This window comes from Natrix helvetica, assembly GCF_964273705.1.
Source record: "Natrix helvetica genome assembly, chromosome: 3".
NCBI lineage: Eukaryota > Metazoa > Chordata > Lepidosauria > Squamata > Natricidae > Natrix > Natrix helvetica.
The window spans coordinates 151,209,458-151,225,742 of record NC_138549.1 but is presented as its reverse complement, the minus strand read 5'-3'; the positions used below and the strand labels follow the sequence as shown (position 1 = coordinate 151,225,742).

Genomic DNA, 16,285 nt, shown 5'->3' with positions numbered 1-16,285 from the left:
GTCCAAACAGGGTAATTGGTTACTAAGACTTAACTATAATGCATACACGGTGAAATTCAGCTCTTGCAAATATTGTTGGCACTTCCATAGAGATTCTATTCAACATATTTTTTTGTAAAGTTTAGCATATACAGTATATGAGAGTAAGTAGTTTTCAAAAATGGGTTCTGAAGTACTTACATTTCATGGGAAATAAGGTTGAAAAGTGAATTGCCTTGGATCTAAAGTATTTCATCACATGAATTGCTTACAACAAGGATCTGTTATTTTTCTGTCCTCTTATTCCTAGAATATAGGAATATCTAGTCTAGTCCTCAAAATACCAGAATTTAAAAAATTTCACTGTTATCATAAACAGCATTGGCTGTAGTCAAAACAATGTGCTTGTGAATAGTTTTCATGACACACTAACCCAAAGGATGGAATTTAACATATCAGACAAAAATGTGGCTTGTTAGGCTTATACCCTACCATTCCTCCTGGGGTTCAAGGTAACGTATATTAACATTTCCTCCTCTTAAGCCCAGCTCTGGGATAAATTGGTCTCCGAGAAACAAGTACCCCAAATCACCCAATGAATTTCTCTGGTTGAAAAGGAACTTTACCTTGAATTTCTGAGCTCCTATTACAATTCCTTAACCCCAACGCTAGGAACATCCTTGGGGGAGTATTCCAGATGGCAATCACCACCAAAACCCTGCTTTTTTTCCCCTTATGTGCACTGTACATACACATAAAAAAAGGAGCATGGCTTTAAATACTTAGTCACAGCTGCTATTGTGACATTTTTAAAATCCCCATTCCTGAACATCTTTCTCAGAACATTGTATGGCAGTATACATGTATCCTTGACTTTCAACAGTTCATTTGGTGACCTTTTGAAGACACTAAAAAAAAGTGCCATGACTCTTTTCACACGACTGTTGCAGCATCACCATGCTCACGTGATCAAAATTGACACGCTTGGCAACTGACTCACTTTTATGACCATTGCAGTGTCCCGGGATCATGTGATCGCTTTTTGCGACCTCCTGACAAGCAAAGTCAATGCGAAAGCTAGATTCATTTAGCAACCGTGTTACTAATTTAACCCCTGCAGGGATTCGCTTAACAACGGTGGCAAGAAAAGTCATAAAACGGGGCAAAATTCACAAGAAAAGTCTCACTTAGCAACAAAAATTGTGATTGTAGGTCAAAGACTACTTGCACTCGGGTTGATAGCTCATTGGTTTAAACCACAGATAAAAATGTGGGTCTTGAAGCTTCTTGTAAGAAGACATTGAGCTAGAGCAGGGGTGTCCAAACTTGGGAACTTTAAGACTTGTGGACTTCAACTCCCAGAATTCCCCAGCCAGCATGGCTGACTGGGGAATTCTGGGAGTTGAAGTCCACAAGTCTTAAAGTTCCCAAGTTTGGACACCCCTGAGCTAGAGTTTTGCCAGAAGGCACTGCCCAACCCCAATCTCCATGCTGCTGAGAAGAACAAGTTTTTGATCTGCTCCTGTAAGATTCATTGGAGAAGACTAGCAGCTTGGTTAGGGTGTTGGGAACAGGAATTGTCTGGTGGTCACACCTGCTGCTCTGTGAGTGGAAGGGGTGGGGCTATGGGATTCTGAATACCTTATCCACATTAGAGAGGACCTGTGCAAGAGGAGAGCTTTTTGCTGGTGGTTTTCCATTGCTGTAAGTGAGTGCTTGATGGAGAGCGGGGTGGGTCCAGGAATTTGAGCCCCAGCATATTTACTCAAATAGCAATCCATTTTGTTGAAAGGAGAAACTAATTTTCAGAAGTAAATTGAACAGAGGTACTACAGGCAGGTGAGCCGTGGAACTATTTAACTCAAATGTGTGTTGTATTGAATAGACCAGATCCATTAGAGCCCTTCTGTCCTGCAATGGACTGGTTTCCCATGACTGCCCTGTAGCCAGTAAAAAATGCTTGTCTGTAATTAAGCTAACCATGGTTTATTCAACTAAACTACTTTTGGGGCACACACAACATAACTGCATAGGTTGGATTTAAGCAACATGCTGTTTTAAAATGTAGTAGACTGAGATATAATCCAGTGTGTGGTGCCTACATAGCTATCTCTCCTCAGTTACACAAGCCAGCTGTGTGACTTTGGCCCAGTCATCCCATTATTCAGGCTAAGCAAGGGGTTGTGAAGTTATGTTTTAGGGGCAGGGAGGACACAGAATTAGATTAGTACAATAAGGTAAGGAGTAAATCAACATTGGTCCTAAGGCATACATTTGCTTTCTTTTATTTATGTTTATTGTTGAAAAATAGTTGTGGTAGCTGTTTTCATCTACTGAAAACATATATGTGCTTTTCTTAGGTAATGATGCAGGCAGCAAAGTACCTAATCTCTATGTCTTTGAAATTGAAATAGGTAAATGTGGAAATAAGTAAAAGGGTTTTGCCATCTCCCTTCTCAATCTTTCGGAGCTGAATTGGAAAGATGTGGCTGGAGATACTTTCTTCAAACTCATAGCTTCCAACTGAGATTACAATTCCCAGCATTGTCTGTCATCTTTTGGCTATATTGGGCTGAGATTTGTAGGATTGAGAATACCAGATTGAGAAAGACTAATCTATGATATTAATAATAACTGGTATACTTGCATAGGTAATGAACTGAAACAAACAGCTCTTCCCTAAAAAAAAAAAAACTTTGTTGAGTTGCTTCTAAATTAATTACCCAGAAAGAGTGGCCATTTTAAAAATAGTTTCGCATCCAATCAAAACATTTTGCCTACTTTCCATAACCTGGATTCTTCCCGTTTGTTACCAGTTTCAACCTAACCTGACCACCTGAAGGTTGTTAATAGAAATGATAAGGAGAGGGAATTAAGAACTATTGGCAATGTAAAATATTATTTTATCTATTGATAGATTTGAGATGTTTTTTTAAACCTAAAATCATTTTTACAGAATCCATAATCCAGGGTGCTCTTATAATTTTCCTAGGATTAAATACTTTTGTAGCTCTCTTTTGAAATAGTTTTGAACAATTAGGGAAATAACTGGTACAGCATTGAATCCTCTAATATTAAAGAAGCATGGCATTAGTATGTTGCCCAATCTTTCTCTTAAAACTCTTCACTACTTGTACTATATAAAAGCACAGAAAAAAGTTGCAGCAAGAATTAAGCATTATGAGTTTGTAATTTCTTATCTTTCTTTTTTGGAAGAACAAGGGAGGTATGTAAGTTTTAACTACATAATGATTTTTTTTTTCTGCAAATGAACAATCAATATAATAACTGTTTGCATTAAGCAGAGGAAGCTAAAATGGATCCTACAGAGAAGAAAATATGAGAAATAAATTAAACCTTCCCTTTCAGAACATTAAACTTGAGATTAGTAGTGAATAGCCTATAGAGAAAGTGAAACTTCACCAAAGTCCTTGTCTCATGACTTGTCTACTGTGAAAAGTTTATATAAGATGCTTCATATGTTATTTCTCCCACATATGTCTATGCACTAATGTGGGAAGCCATTGTAAGACTCAAAAAGTTTTAGAACTCAGTTTGGGAAAGACCTAGTTTCTTCTTCCAGTGTAAAATCATTTTATCAATGACCTCTTCTGAGAATACTGTTGGATTTTTGAATAGTGTGATCTGGCTTTAAAAATTGGCCATAAAACTTAGCAACCTTGGGATACTTACTCCAGTTTAGCAATCTTGGGATAATAACTTATCATGAAGTATAATGAGCTTAGTATAACCTCAGCCCATTGTCCTTCACTAAGAACATATAAAGATAAAATAGTTTCCAAAGAAGTACCAAGTCAGTTTACTGCAATGTTTCTCAACATCAGCAACGTTATAAGATGTGGACTTCAACTCCCAGAATTCTCTAACTAGCATTTCTTGTTTTCTGCATATAGAGAGTTGAATTCCTTTACTCCCCCTTCTAGTCTTATTGCAATATAATGGAGATTATGGAAAAGGGATAGGGTTCTAGTTTAGATAGACCTGTGAGTTTGTTCATTGCCCTGTTGTCAGATGCACATGGAGAAGTTACATTGAGTGCTAGCCTAGCTATTCTAACCCCATGTTGTTTTTGTGTCTCAAAAGTCTACATTATGCAACTTAGTAGTAACTAGGTTCTGCTTCACTTCCAAAGTTACACTAGATGATTGGCCATGAATGCTAGTGGCCCAGGATATCCTCTAGCCTCTCTCTATGTGGGTGACCTACATCCAGATGTTACTGAAGCCATGTTGTACGAGAAGTTCTCGCCTGCTGGATCCATCATGTCCATCAGAGTTTGTCGAGATGTTTCCACACGGCGATCTCTAGGTTATGCTTACATAAATTTTCAACAGCCTGCTGATGGTAAGAACTTTCTTTGCTTGGTTTAATATTGATACTGTACACAAATGCAATTCATATTAAAATACACTTTCTTTTACTATTTTCCTCCAAATAGTTTGTCTTTTCTGAGAGGATGTGGTTTCCTCTTCAGTCTTATTTTCCTTTTTCCGATGGCGGAGGGGTGTAATATCCTTTTCAAGGCTAGTAACTTTGAACTAATGTTTCCTATATGTTTTATATCAATATTTCTTATTTTTTGTAATTGTATTAACACTCAGACTTGCTTATCCGTTTTTAAAATGTGACGTTTTTATTTCTCCACCTCTTAATGGCAGTCTCTGCTCTCCTGTTAGAAATCTGAATGCCACTTGTTGATCTATTTCAATCTGAAGAAATGGGAGAATGAATGCTTTTAATTTTAAAAAAATGATTAAAAATAATATTGTCTTGAGGAAGCAACTGCTGAAACAAGGACCACCTCTTTTACTTATAATCTGCAAATGCAAATATTAATTTTTAACGCACAAAATTGTCCTTATGGATTTTATTAATGGTGTCAGACACCAACAATGGATCAAATATAAATGTTAATGATCATAAATTCAACCTGTCAACATCACTCTGAATTCATAATTTCTGACAGGGCCTTTATTTTCCCAAAATAATGTCTGAAACATCTAATTGAACGTGTACAATTTAAGCTTTTCATCAGAAAAAAAGTTTTGTTAAATAACAAAATGCAATGAATATGCTGCAGAAGGATATATTTACATGTTACTCAGTTCTTTATTGCCGTTTTCATTTTGATCATTTTACATTTAGGCTTTCACATGCAAACAACTCCATGAAAACCAGTGATTTCTTACACCCTTATCCCACCTCTTGTTTTCTTGAAGATAATCTATGTTGATAATTATGAACTATTTGAAAAGTTAGATGTTGGTGCACTGCAATTTGTGTTTCCCAAGTTTGTGTTTGGTTTATTGGTAAATGAATGTGCTTTTATTTTTCCTTCTTCAAGCTGAACGGGCTTTGGACACCATGAATTTTGAAGTCATAAAAGGTCGGCCCATTCGTATCATGTGGTCCCAGCGAGATCCTGGACTCAGGAAATCAGGTGTCGGAAATATTTTCATCAAGAATCTGGATGATTCCATTGATAACAAAGCCTTATATGATACATTCTCAGCTTTTGGAAATATTCTTTCTTGCAAAGTAGGTGTAACCTTTTCAGAAATCATGAAATATAGTTCTCCTTTTTATGATGCATTTTCATTCGGAAGTCTGAAATATATTCATGGTTATCACTGCGTTAATTGGTTTGCTAGCTGTGCTGAAAATTTACTGCGCAGGTCACAGTTCTTATCTGACAAGTGATTTAGTACGCATGCTCCTTCACATTCCTTAACTTTCTCTTCTGATCTTTTGTTCGCTTGCCAGGAGGCAGGCACGTAGCTCTTGCCAAAATGTAGTTAATTGAGTTAGCACTTTTGTATTTTTATTTTCTTTTACATTAAAATGTTTTTTATTAGATCTTGCTTCGGGTTTAGTTTCGCTTATTCAAAAGTATGCTACAAGGAATGCCAAGATCCTCACCTCCTTAATTCAGGGCAAAATTCACACTCTAACAATGCTTGTGTCACTTTTTCTCATCAACGTTCAGCTGCAGTATCAATCTGTTATTGTTTGATGGCTTTCAATTTAACAAGGCTTTCAATTATTTTTCCCTTGGGTGAAACATCATAGGTGTCACTCTTGCTGTGTCACATTGATGTTTCATGACATTTTTTCCTTCGCGGAGCTGGGGTGGGCGTGGCCTGCGCATCATGCATCTGGCCCAGGGGCTGCCAGTTTGACACCCCTGATCTTGATCATTTCCCCACTTTCTCCCAGCATCTTTTCAGGATGGGACAAGAGATTATGGTTTTTCAGTTGTCAAAATTACTAGAATGGCTCCAGAAGAGCAGCTGATTTTGAGGGAGAGAATTAGATTAGATTCAACATATTGTTTCCTCTTCTCTCTGGAACTGGGAGCTCTAGAACTTTATAAACCTGGGTTCTCCAACCTTGGCAACTTTAAGACTTGTGGACTTCAACTCCCAGAATTCCTCAGCCAGTTTGCCAAGTCTTAAAGTTGCCAAGGCTGGAGACCCCTGATAAAATCTGATCTTTCTCCAAATATGCTACCATTCAGTATCCGCATAATCTCCATCCAGCATCAACAGTACAGATTAGTAGTTGGAGATTATGTGACCTAAATCCAACATTCGTAGATGGCTTCGGGTTAAGCAGGTGATAACTATTATTCTTGGGGAACTGAGAATATAAAAGGCAACTGAGAAGAACTGGGAATATGAAAGGCAAGCGATGGACTGATGATCAGTTCCACGTTTTGATTTGCCTCCTTTTCTTTCTCTCACCCGTCTCTTAAATTTCTTAACAGGTTGTTTGTGACGAGAATGGATCTAGGGGTTATGGCTTCGTCCATTTTGAGACCCACGAGGCAGCAAATAGAGCAATTGATACAATGAATGGAATGCTGCTAAATGATCGCAAGGTGTAAGTAGAAGCCTGAGCAGGTGGTGCAATGATTTTTTTTCCCTGCAATTCTAGTATAGTAGAACCTCTGGTCATGAACACTTCTGAGCACGTCTAAATCGGATTCTGACCAAAAAATTCACTCCCCACCCCCACCCTGCAGGCGATTTTCCCCTCTGCACCATTTTTTTTTTTGTAAGCGCCAAATTTCCAAAATTAGGTTCGGATCATGACCAAATCGGGTTGTGACCAAAGTTATGGAACGAATTATGGCTGTGACCAGAGGTTCTACTGTATAGTTTAAAGAAACAATGGTAAGTGTGTGCTTTGAATGTATAAGATCCAGGTTCAGTTCTAGGATCTCCTGGGAAGCAAGAATCTCTGAATCTTTGAAACTTAGTAGATCCTTTATTAGACAGGGCTGACAGAGTGAAGTCAGTCAGGTTTACCAAATACATCAATTGGCATGAAGTGTTTTCTATATCCTGGAGTGGTTACTGTAGTATTTTGCCTGGGAGTTTAATCACAATTGGGATCAGATTTGACCTTTTACATCAGAAATCAAGGGTTGCCACAAAGAAGAGGGAGTCCAACTATGCTCCAAAGCACCTGAGGGTGGGACAAGGAGCAATGGGTGGAAACTAATTAAGGAGAGAAGCAACTTAGAACTAAGGAGAAATTTCCTGACAGTTAGAACAATTAATCAATGGAACAATTTGCCTCCAGAAGTTGTAAATGCTCCAACACTGGAAGTTTTTAAGAAGATGTTGGATAACCATTTTTCTGAAGTGGTGTAGGGTTTCCTGCCTAAGCAGGGAAGACCTCCAAGGTCCCTTCCAACTCTGTTATTCTATTCTATTCTAAATTGCCAACAGCAATTGGTGGCCCACAGATCCCTGATTGTGGCCCCCAGATTCTCTCTACAAGTTGCCATCAGATTTCAATTCAAAGTGTACTAGAAGAACGGAATCGGAAATAAAAGAGGAAAGTTATTTTATAGTACTGAAATTTTAATATTAAAATTAACTTTCATATTGGTTTCACAGATATTTTAATAATAAATTACCAGGAATAACTCCTGGTGATTTCTCCCCAAAGCCAACTATGGTTCTCGCTTGAATGCTGCAGATAATGTTTTGGATTTTTTTAAAAATCTCAAATTATAGCTTTTTTAAAACTGATATTGTACATCTTGAAATCAATCTACATATGTGATACAAAGTATGAATGTAGTAAAGCAGTTTTTATTCTTTCCTTTTATATATAATAATTTAAATCTATGAAGCAACATTCTTAAAACCTACTGGCTTTTTTTGCTCTCTTTTTTTAAAATTGACTTTAAAGTATTGCACACTTAGAAACATTATTTTTAAGGGTGAAATATGTATTTTAAAAATATATGAAATAAGAAAAAAATCTCAATCTCATTATTTAACTTCTGGATTTCCTTAAAGCAGTGCTTCCCCAAATTTTGTGGCTTGGAGGCCTGGCTGGGGAGGAGGAGAGGAGAACTGGGCCACACTAGTGATGGCCTGGTGTGCATGCGCACAGCTTGACTTGTATTAGCGACAGGCTGGTGTGATGTATATGATTGCCTGCTGGCCTGCTGTTTGCACAAGTTGAGCTATGCATGTGTGCTCCAGCCAGCCACTCATGTGGCCCAATTCCGAATAGGCCATGGACCGGAAGTGGGCTGAGGCCCAGAGGTGTGGACCCCTGCCCTAAAGAAAATATCTTTGTAAACATACCAAAGCATACAATCAGTGGTGGGTTTCAAAATTTTTTAGAACTTCTTCTGTAGGTGTGGCCTGCTTTGTGGGAGTGGCTTGCTGGCCATGTGACCGGGTGGGAGTGGCTTGCCAGCCATGTGACCGGGTGGGAGTGGCTTGCCAGCCATGTGATTGGGTGGGCGTGGCCAACTTGTAAAATGTGGTGAAACTCACTTAACAACGCTCTTGCTTAGCAACCAAAATGTTGGCTCAGAAACTCTAGCATTTGAAGCACACAAGTCTTAAAGCTGTCAAGTTACAAGACCCTTGCACCCCTAACCCTTTAGAAAAAAAATCCCCAGGGGTGTTCAAGCTTGATAGCTTTAAGACTTGTGGACTTCAACTCCCAGAATTCCTCCTCTTGCTCTTCATCTTGATGATGTGCGAACGGGCGGGGGGAAGGAGCTGGAACCGGTTCTAAATGGCACTGTAGATTTGTGGAACCTCTTCTATAGAAGAGGTTAGAACTGGCAGGAACCCACCCCTGCATACAATCCTGCCCCTTTCTGAATTTTATCGAAATTTGGCTTCTAAAAGATTCACCTGAGAAGACAAGCTTTAGCTTTGCAGACCTGAATGGAAGAAGCTGCCCCAGCTGCATGATTTGCCAGCTGAATAAAAGAGAGTAGGAGGTCTCTTCTGCCCTGCAATACCCTTTTAAGAGATGGCTTCACATGTCCTGTCTTGATCCTGCAGATTTGTTGGCCACTTTAAGTCCCGCCGAGAGCGAGAAGCAGAATATGGAGCCAAAGCAATGGAATTCACTAATGTCTACATCAAAAACTTTGGAGAGGACATGACTGATGAGCGGCTGCAAGAAATATTCTCAAAATTTGGTAAGGGTGGCAGTGAAAAATACTGCTAATAAAATATGGGTTGTGACCATAAGTTTAACAGCTTAGCAGAATGGCATTCTATCCACTGAGCCACCATGGCTTAGATGCTGTTTCAGTTTTTTTGTGCAAAAGATATGGCCAGTAATGTGATCTAACCTACTTCCATATAGGTAAAAACATTCCATTGTGAAGTAAAAATTTGAAATCATAACCTAAGCCATAAGGATCCAACAATTTTGCATCTGTTTTTAAGGATATATTTTGGGACGTTTTCTCCATCTGTTGCTGTTCAGATACAGTGCTCATCACCTCCCCTAATCCTTTTGAATTTGTCTAATATCCCTAAGGAATGAAAACTGATAACCATTATATTTTGAGGGTACAGAATTATGGAAAGCTACATTTTTAAATGTAAGCTGGTTTAAAAATGGCTTCCTTTTCAATATCAATTAGAAATTCCTTCCCTCTAATGATAGGCAGAACACCTGACCTGTTTGTCTTGAGCTATCTAGTAAGTGGATGCACTTGGTAAGAGGAAGACTTCATTGTAAGATATATAAAATGACAAGGATGACTATAGTGTTTAGGAAATAATAACTTGATTTGTATGGCTAGCCATTGATTTAAGCAACTCTGGGTCACACAAACTGTCATGAAACAAATTTGAATTTTCTATTGCAGAATTTGAAGACATGAAAAATACCTCCCTGGAGTAAAATTTCTCTGTGAGCCAAAAGTTTAAATGTAATAGAAGAATGTGGTACTTATTGGCATGTATCCATTACTATCCATGAACGGAGCTGAGCACCTTGTGCCTCAGTACTCCATCAAAATTTTCTTTCTTGTAGTATTAGCCTAAAAGTTTTTGTTCTACTTCCAGGAAAAACATTGAGTGTCAAGGTCATGTTAGATAATACTGGCCGCTCAAAAGGATTTGGTTTTGTCAATTTTGAGAAGCATCAAGATGCTCAGAAGGCAAGTTGATATTTGTTCTCCTTTCTCTATTAAAGAGTAATGGTAGGGGAAAAGATTTGGGGAATATAATAAGACTTTAAGAGTCTATTTAAAAGCTAGTATCTCGTCATAGGTTGAACTAGTGTTCCAATTATTTCCTCAGGCTGTGGCAGGATAGCATTTCATCTAGTTAGTTACATCTAGCTAGTTCAAAGCAGGCCTTGATTAAAATAATAAATGCTGTTAGTACGTGACTTACAACCAGTGATGGGTTACGCCCGGTACGCCCCGGTATGGGCGTAATGGTGCCTGCCGGGAGCACCGGGTACCGATCTGGTATGGTGCTCCGGAGGGCCCACCCACCCGCGCTCCTTACCGATATTTGAGGTTTTCGGGGCTTCTGCGCACACGCACGGAGTGTACGGGACCTGCGCAATGCTCCGCCGAGCAGCTGGAGCGTCACAGAGGCATTGTGGAGCGTCATGGGTGGTAAGTATGCATGCGCGCACTGCACACATTCATGTGGTGGACACCCATCCCCATTGCACTGTACCGGTTGCAATGGGATAAGGGACCCACCACTGCTTACAACATTTCATTTAGCAACTCTTTGAAGTTACAACAGCACTGAAAAAAACAACATACAACTGGTCCTCACTCTCACGACTGTTGCAGCATCCCCATGGTGAAATGATCAAAATGTGTATGGTTGGCAACCAGCATGTTTTAGGACAGTTTCAGTGTCCGAGGATCATATGATTATCATTCTGACAAATGAGATTAATGGGAAAAGCAAGATTCAACAACTGCATGATTCATTTAAGAACTGCAGTGATTTGCTGAACAACCATGGTAAAAGTTGAAAAATGGTGCACAACTCACTTAACAACCTGCCTTGCTTAATAATGGAAATTCTGATGCCAATTGTGGCTGTACGTCATGGATTGCCTGTAATGAAATGATAAAGTATGAGGTGATTTCCTGTGAAATAAATTTACAGCCTGGCCTGTCGCATCTTCTCACCGCAGGCCGTTGAGCAGATGGATGGAAGTGAGATCAATGAACGAACAGTATTTGTTGGCAGAGCCCAAAAAAGGATGGAGCGACAAAATGAGCTGAAGCGTAAATTTGAACAAATCAAGCAGGAAAGAATGAACCGATATCAGGTAACATGAGCTGAAGGCAAAGAGTGATTGGTACAGAACCATTGGATGTCTTTTAAAAACCCCGCATTCTGTTGTTGGACTTCAAAGTACACCTGTATTAGAATGAATGGACTGAATGAAGGGATAGAGATAACAATAGCAATAGCACTTAGACTTACACACTGCGAAGCTGTGTTTTACAGCCCTGTCTAAGTGGTTTATTGAGTCAGCATATTGCCCCCAATAATCTGGGTCCTCATTTTACCGACATCGGAAGGATGGAAGGATGGGTTGATCTTGAGCCTGGTGAGATTCGAACTGCCAAATTACACGCAGTTGGCAGTCAACCAGAGTAGCTTGCAGTATTGCATTCTAACCACTGCACCACCATGGATCTTGATGAAAGAAACAGTATCAGGAGTGGGAGTGAGAGAAGGAAAATTGAATTAAATTCCCCTTTTCTGCTAAATGAGCTCAAATGTCCCATCTATCGCTGGCTATGATTCTTCATCTTGTATTATAGTTGACTCTGATTTGATTCAGTCCCTCAGTTACATATTTTATTACAGTAACGTTCTCCATTCTCATACTCATTCTCTGCCCCTTTTCTATTCTGTAGTAGGGCCTATTGAACAAAAAGTTGGAAAAGATTGAGTTTAAGTGACTGTTGTTGGCTAATCCAATACTTCAGATGTTTTCTGATGCCTCTAGCAGTTAGGTTCACTCTACTGTGTTGATTTCAGTCAGACAGAGGCAGCTGGAGGATGGAGGCTGCCTGAAGGAAGAATGGACTTTAAATTTGGAGGTTTCTGAACAGCAAGTGTCAGATTGTTACTAAATAAGTGTAGAGATGTCTCTCTTTTTTATGCCTTTTGAGCAGAGTGCCTTTTCCCAAGAAAAGTTCTCAAACTCTGGACAAACCTCATTTTCTTGTATTTTATCTATTTTAATTTGGACCCAGTTTCTTGCTTCATGTTACAGACTCTAAGGTATATATTTTGCCCAAACAAAAACCATAAATGTTGGAAAGATGTAACTGGATTGGAAGCTAACAAATATGGTAGTTTAAAAAACTTTTTCTAGAGGCCAATCCTGTCTAGCTTATCCATATAGTCTTAGGGGGTTTAATGGATATTCCTGTTTTGAAAATGTATTGATTATCCCAGAAAGTGCTGAGTCAAGGTTCAAATGAAGTTCCTCACATTTCTCAAATGGGGAACTTTTCAGTTAATCAGTTTTTCTGCTAAGAAAAAAAGATAAGCTCTTTCTTATCTTTGTTACATGAATAGAATGATATTATTGTAATCCAGGAGTCAGGAGGAACTTGGGGATCATTTGGGTAAGGACTGTTTACAGTATCTAGGTCGGCCTTTCTAACCAGTTATTCTTCTTTTGTAAAATATGTACATGGCTGCATAGTTTAGGACTTGGATGTCTATGGATTGCCTTCAACCTGTGGCTTCCATCCACTCATTAAAATTGGAAGTCCTTTCTCTTAAGGAATGCCATCTTTAGAGACCTTAAGATTGAACCTTCTCAGTTGGTGTCCTCCTCTCAAGATTAGGTTTGCTCCCATCTCATTGTTTTTTCAGAAACTGTTAACATTTTCCTGAAAGGATTGCGATTGATAGATAATTAAAGGGATCATTCTGCCATGAATTGGTTGTTATAATTGATCCTCAGGGTGCTGTCATTCTGTTTTGTTGCATATTGTCATTGCTATATTAATGTTGCATTGCTACTTCTGGTTGTAAGTAGCTATGACCCTCATTAGCATCATGTGAACTGTAGTAGATATAAACGACCAGAGAACGAATTCAATAAAAATAACATGTGTTCTAGATTTAGGTGCTGGGTAAATGGCAAATAATAGAAGTTAGCTTAGGTCAATGTTAAGTTCACTTCATGAATTTGAAAGCTAACATCTAAGGCAGCCCCTTCCCCCGAGGAATGTCTTCTAGATATTTTCAACTATAACTGTTTTTTATCTTTGACTTGCATGACCACTTATCAGATAAAGCTAATCTGAAACTCTAGTTATTGTTCTTGATGACATGTAAGGTTCTTTCATCCTTATGATGCTGGATGATGCCACACACACATATATTCATTACATTATGGAGCCGGATAGGTTCCAGACGGAGCTTGGGCCATTACCTGTAGCCCTGACCCGCGCTCGGTCGGAGGACCTAGCGGCCGCCTGGAATAGGGCGGCGGCTGGGGCCTTAGACCGGGTTGCGCCTTTGCGACCTCTCCTGCAGCAGCGACCCACCCGAGCTCCTTGGTATACCGAGGAGCTGAGGGTGATGAAGCGCCATAGGAGATGTCTAGAGAGCAGGTGGAGGTCCTCACGCTCCGAATCTGATCGAACACAGGTAAGAGCCTATTTACGGACCTACCTTGTGGCATTGAGAGCGGCCAAACGTAGATATTGTGCCGCTCTTATTGCGTCCGCTGATAACCGCCCTGCCGCCCTGTTTAGGGTGACCCGCTCCCTCTTATCACAGAGGATGCAGGGGGCGCCCTTGCAGGGCAGAGCAGAGGAGTTTGGGGAATATCTGCAGGACAAAGTCGCTCAGATCCGGAGCGGATGGGCCCCCTTCAGTGGACCGGACAGGCCGCCAACAGTGAGTCTTGTGAGACCATCTTGGGAGGAGTTTGATTCTGTTGCCCCCGAGGATTTGGATAGGTTGCGTGGACGGCTGCGACCCACCACATGTTTAATGGACCCGTGTCCCTCCTGGTTGGTACTGGCATCTTGGGAGGTGACCCGAGGCTGGCTTCTGGGCCTGGTGAATGCCTCATTGGGTGAGGGATCCTTACCAACCGCCTTGAAGGAGGCGGTGGTGAGGCCCTTGCTTAAGAGGCCTTCACTCGACCCAACGGAGCTAGCTAATTATCGTCCAGTCTCCAACCTTCCCTTTCTAGCGAAGGTTGTTGAGAATGTGGTGGCGCAGCGATTTCCACGACACCTTGACGAATCCGATTATCTAGACTCACGCCAGTCCGGCTTCCGACCCGGGCACAGCACGGAGACAGCCTTGGTCGCGTTGGTCGATGATCTCTGGAGGGCCAGAGATAGAGGTTGTTCCTCTATCCTGGTCCTATTAGACCTCTCGGCGGCTTTTGATACCATCGACCATGGTATCCTATTGTACCGGTTGGAGGGGATAGGAGTCGGAGGTACCGTTCTGCGGTGGTTCAGCTCCTACCTCTCCGACCGGAAGCAATGTGTGTTGACAGGGGGGCAGAGGTCGACCCTGAGGTCACTCACTTGTGGGGTACCACAGGGGTCGGTCCTCTCGCCTCTCCTGTTCAACACATATGTGAAGCCGCTGGGTGAGATCATCCGTGGTTTTGGGGTTGAGTACCACCTGTACGCTGATGATACTCAGCAGTACATTTCAACCCCAAACCACCCCAACGAGGCTGTCGAAGTGATGTCCCGGTGTTTAGAAGCCGTCGGGGTCTGGATGGGGGACAACAGACTCAAACTCAACCCCTCCAAGACTGAGTGGCTGTGGCTACCGGCACCTCGGTTCAGCCAGCTGATTCCATCGCTGGCCATAGGGGGAGAACAATTGCCCCCTGTGGAACGGGCGCGCAATTTGGGCGTCCTCCTTGATGCCCGGCTGTCAATGGATGACCATGTGGCAGCCGTGGCAAGGGGGGCGTTCCACCAGGTTCGCCTGGTGTGCCAATTGCGCCCCCTACTGGACCGGGATGCCCTACGCACGGTCACTCATGCGCTGGTGACGTCCCGCCTGGACTACTGCAACGCTCTCTACATGGGGCTGCCCTTGGGACGCGCCCGGAGACTGCAGTTAGTTCAGAACGCAGCTGTGATGGGGAGTACTAGGTACTCCCACGTAACACCTCTCCTGCGCGAGCTGCACTGGCTACCTGTGGTTTTTCGGGTGCGTTTCAAGGTCCTGATTACCATCTTTAAAGCACTCCATGGCACAGGACCTAGTTACTTGCGGGATCGTACCCTCCCACATACTTCCCTGCGGCCAATTCGCTCACACAGGGAGGGGCTTCTCCTGGTGCCGTCCACTAGGCAATGCCAACGGGCGACACCAAGGAGTAGGGCCTTCTCTGTGATGGGCCCAACCCTCTGGAATGACCTCCTCCCAGACATCAGAACCACCACTGACCTCCGCTCCTTCCGGCAAAAATTGAAGACTCACCTGTTCCGACTAGCAGGCCTGGCTTAATTACAACTGTTCCTCCTGGTAAACGTACTATTAACTGGTTATTTTAGGGGTATTGTTTTTAATTTAATTTGTGTGTGTCCTAGGGGTTTTAATATTATATTTATATATACTTGCTCTGTACAGTTCTTTTTAATTCGATTTTAACCTCCTCCATATTTAACTGTACATACTTAATTCTTTTATTGATTGTATTCTGATATATTCTTTATATGGACTGTACACTGCCCCGAGTCCCTTTCGGGAAAGGGGGCGGTCTAGAAGCACGGTAAAATAATAAATAAATAAATAAATAAATTACAAAAGTCTTATCCAATATCATTTATGGTGAAGAGACAAAAAATGGCTGTGCTTGTTTGCTTTCAGGGAGTAAACTTGTATGTAAAGAACTTGGATGATGGCATTGATGATGAGCATTTGAGAAAAGAATTCTCACCTTATGGAACCATAACAAGTGCCAAGGTCAGATTCCAATGCCTGAGTATCATTGCATATTTGATGTGAAT

General features: G+C 41.1%; 1 protein-coding gene across 6 annotated transcripts in view; it reads left to right on the top strand.

Moving 5' to 3' along the window:
* The first annotated feature begins 1,458 nt into the window (after window positions 1-1,458).
* PABPC1L (poly(A) binding protein cytoplasmic 1 like) overlaps window positions 1,459-16,285 on the top strand; it is a 31,450-nt gene continuing 16,623 nt past the window's right edge. The window contains exons 1-9 of one of the 6 annotated variants that reach the window (XM_081947000.1): window positions 1,618-1,683; window positions 1,772-1,818; window positions 4,133-4,344; window positions 5,345-5,538; window positions 6,767-6,882; window positions 9,327-9,466; window positions 10,347-10,441; window positions 11,449-11,586; window positions 16,146-16,241. In XM_081947000.1, coding sequence (XP_081803126.1) covers window positions 4,152-4,344; window positions 5,345-5,538; window positions 6,767-6,882; window positions 9,327-9,466; window positions 10,347-10,441; window positions 11,449-11,586; window positions 16,146-16,241 — 972 coding nt within the window. In that variant the 5' untranslated portion in view covers window positions 1,618-1,683; window positions 1,772-1,818; window positions 4,133-4,151. The other 5 variants (XM_081947002.1, XM_081947004.1, XM_081947001.1 and 2 more) reach the window with 5 other exon arrangements.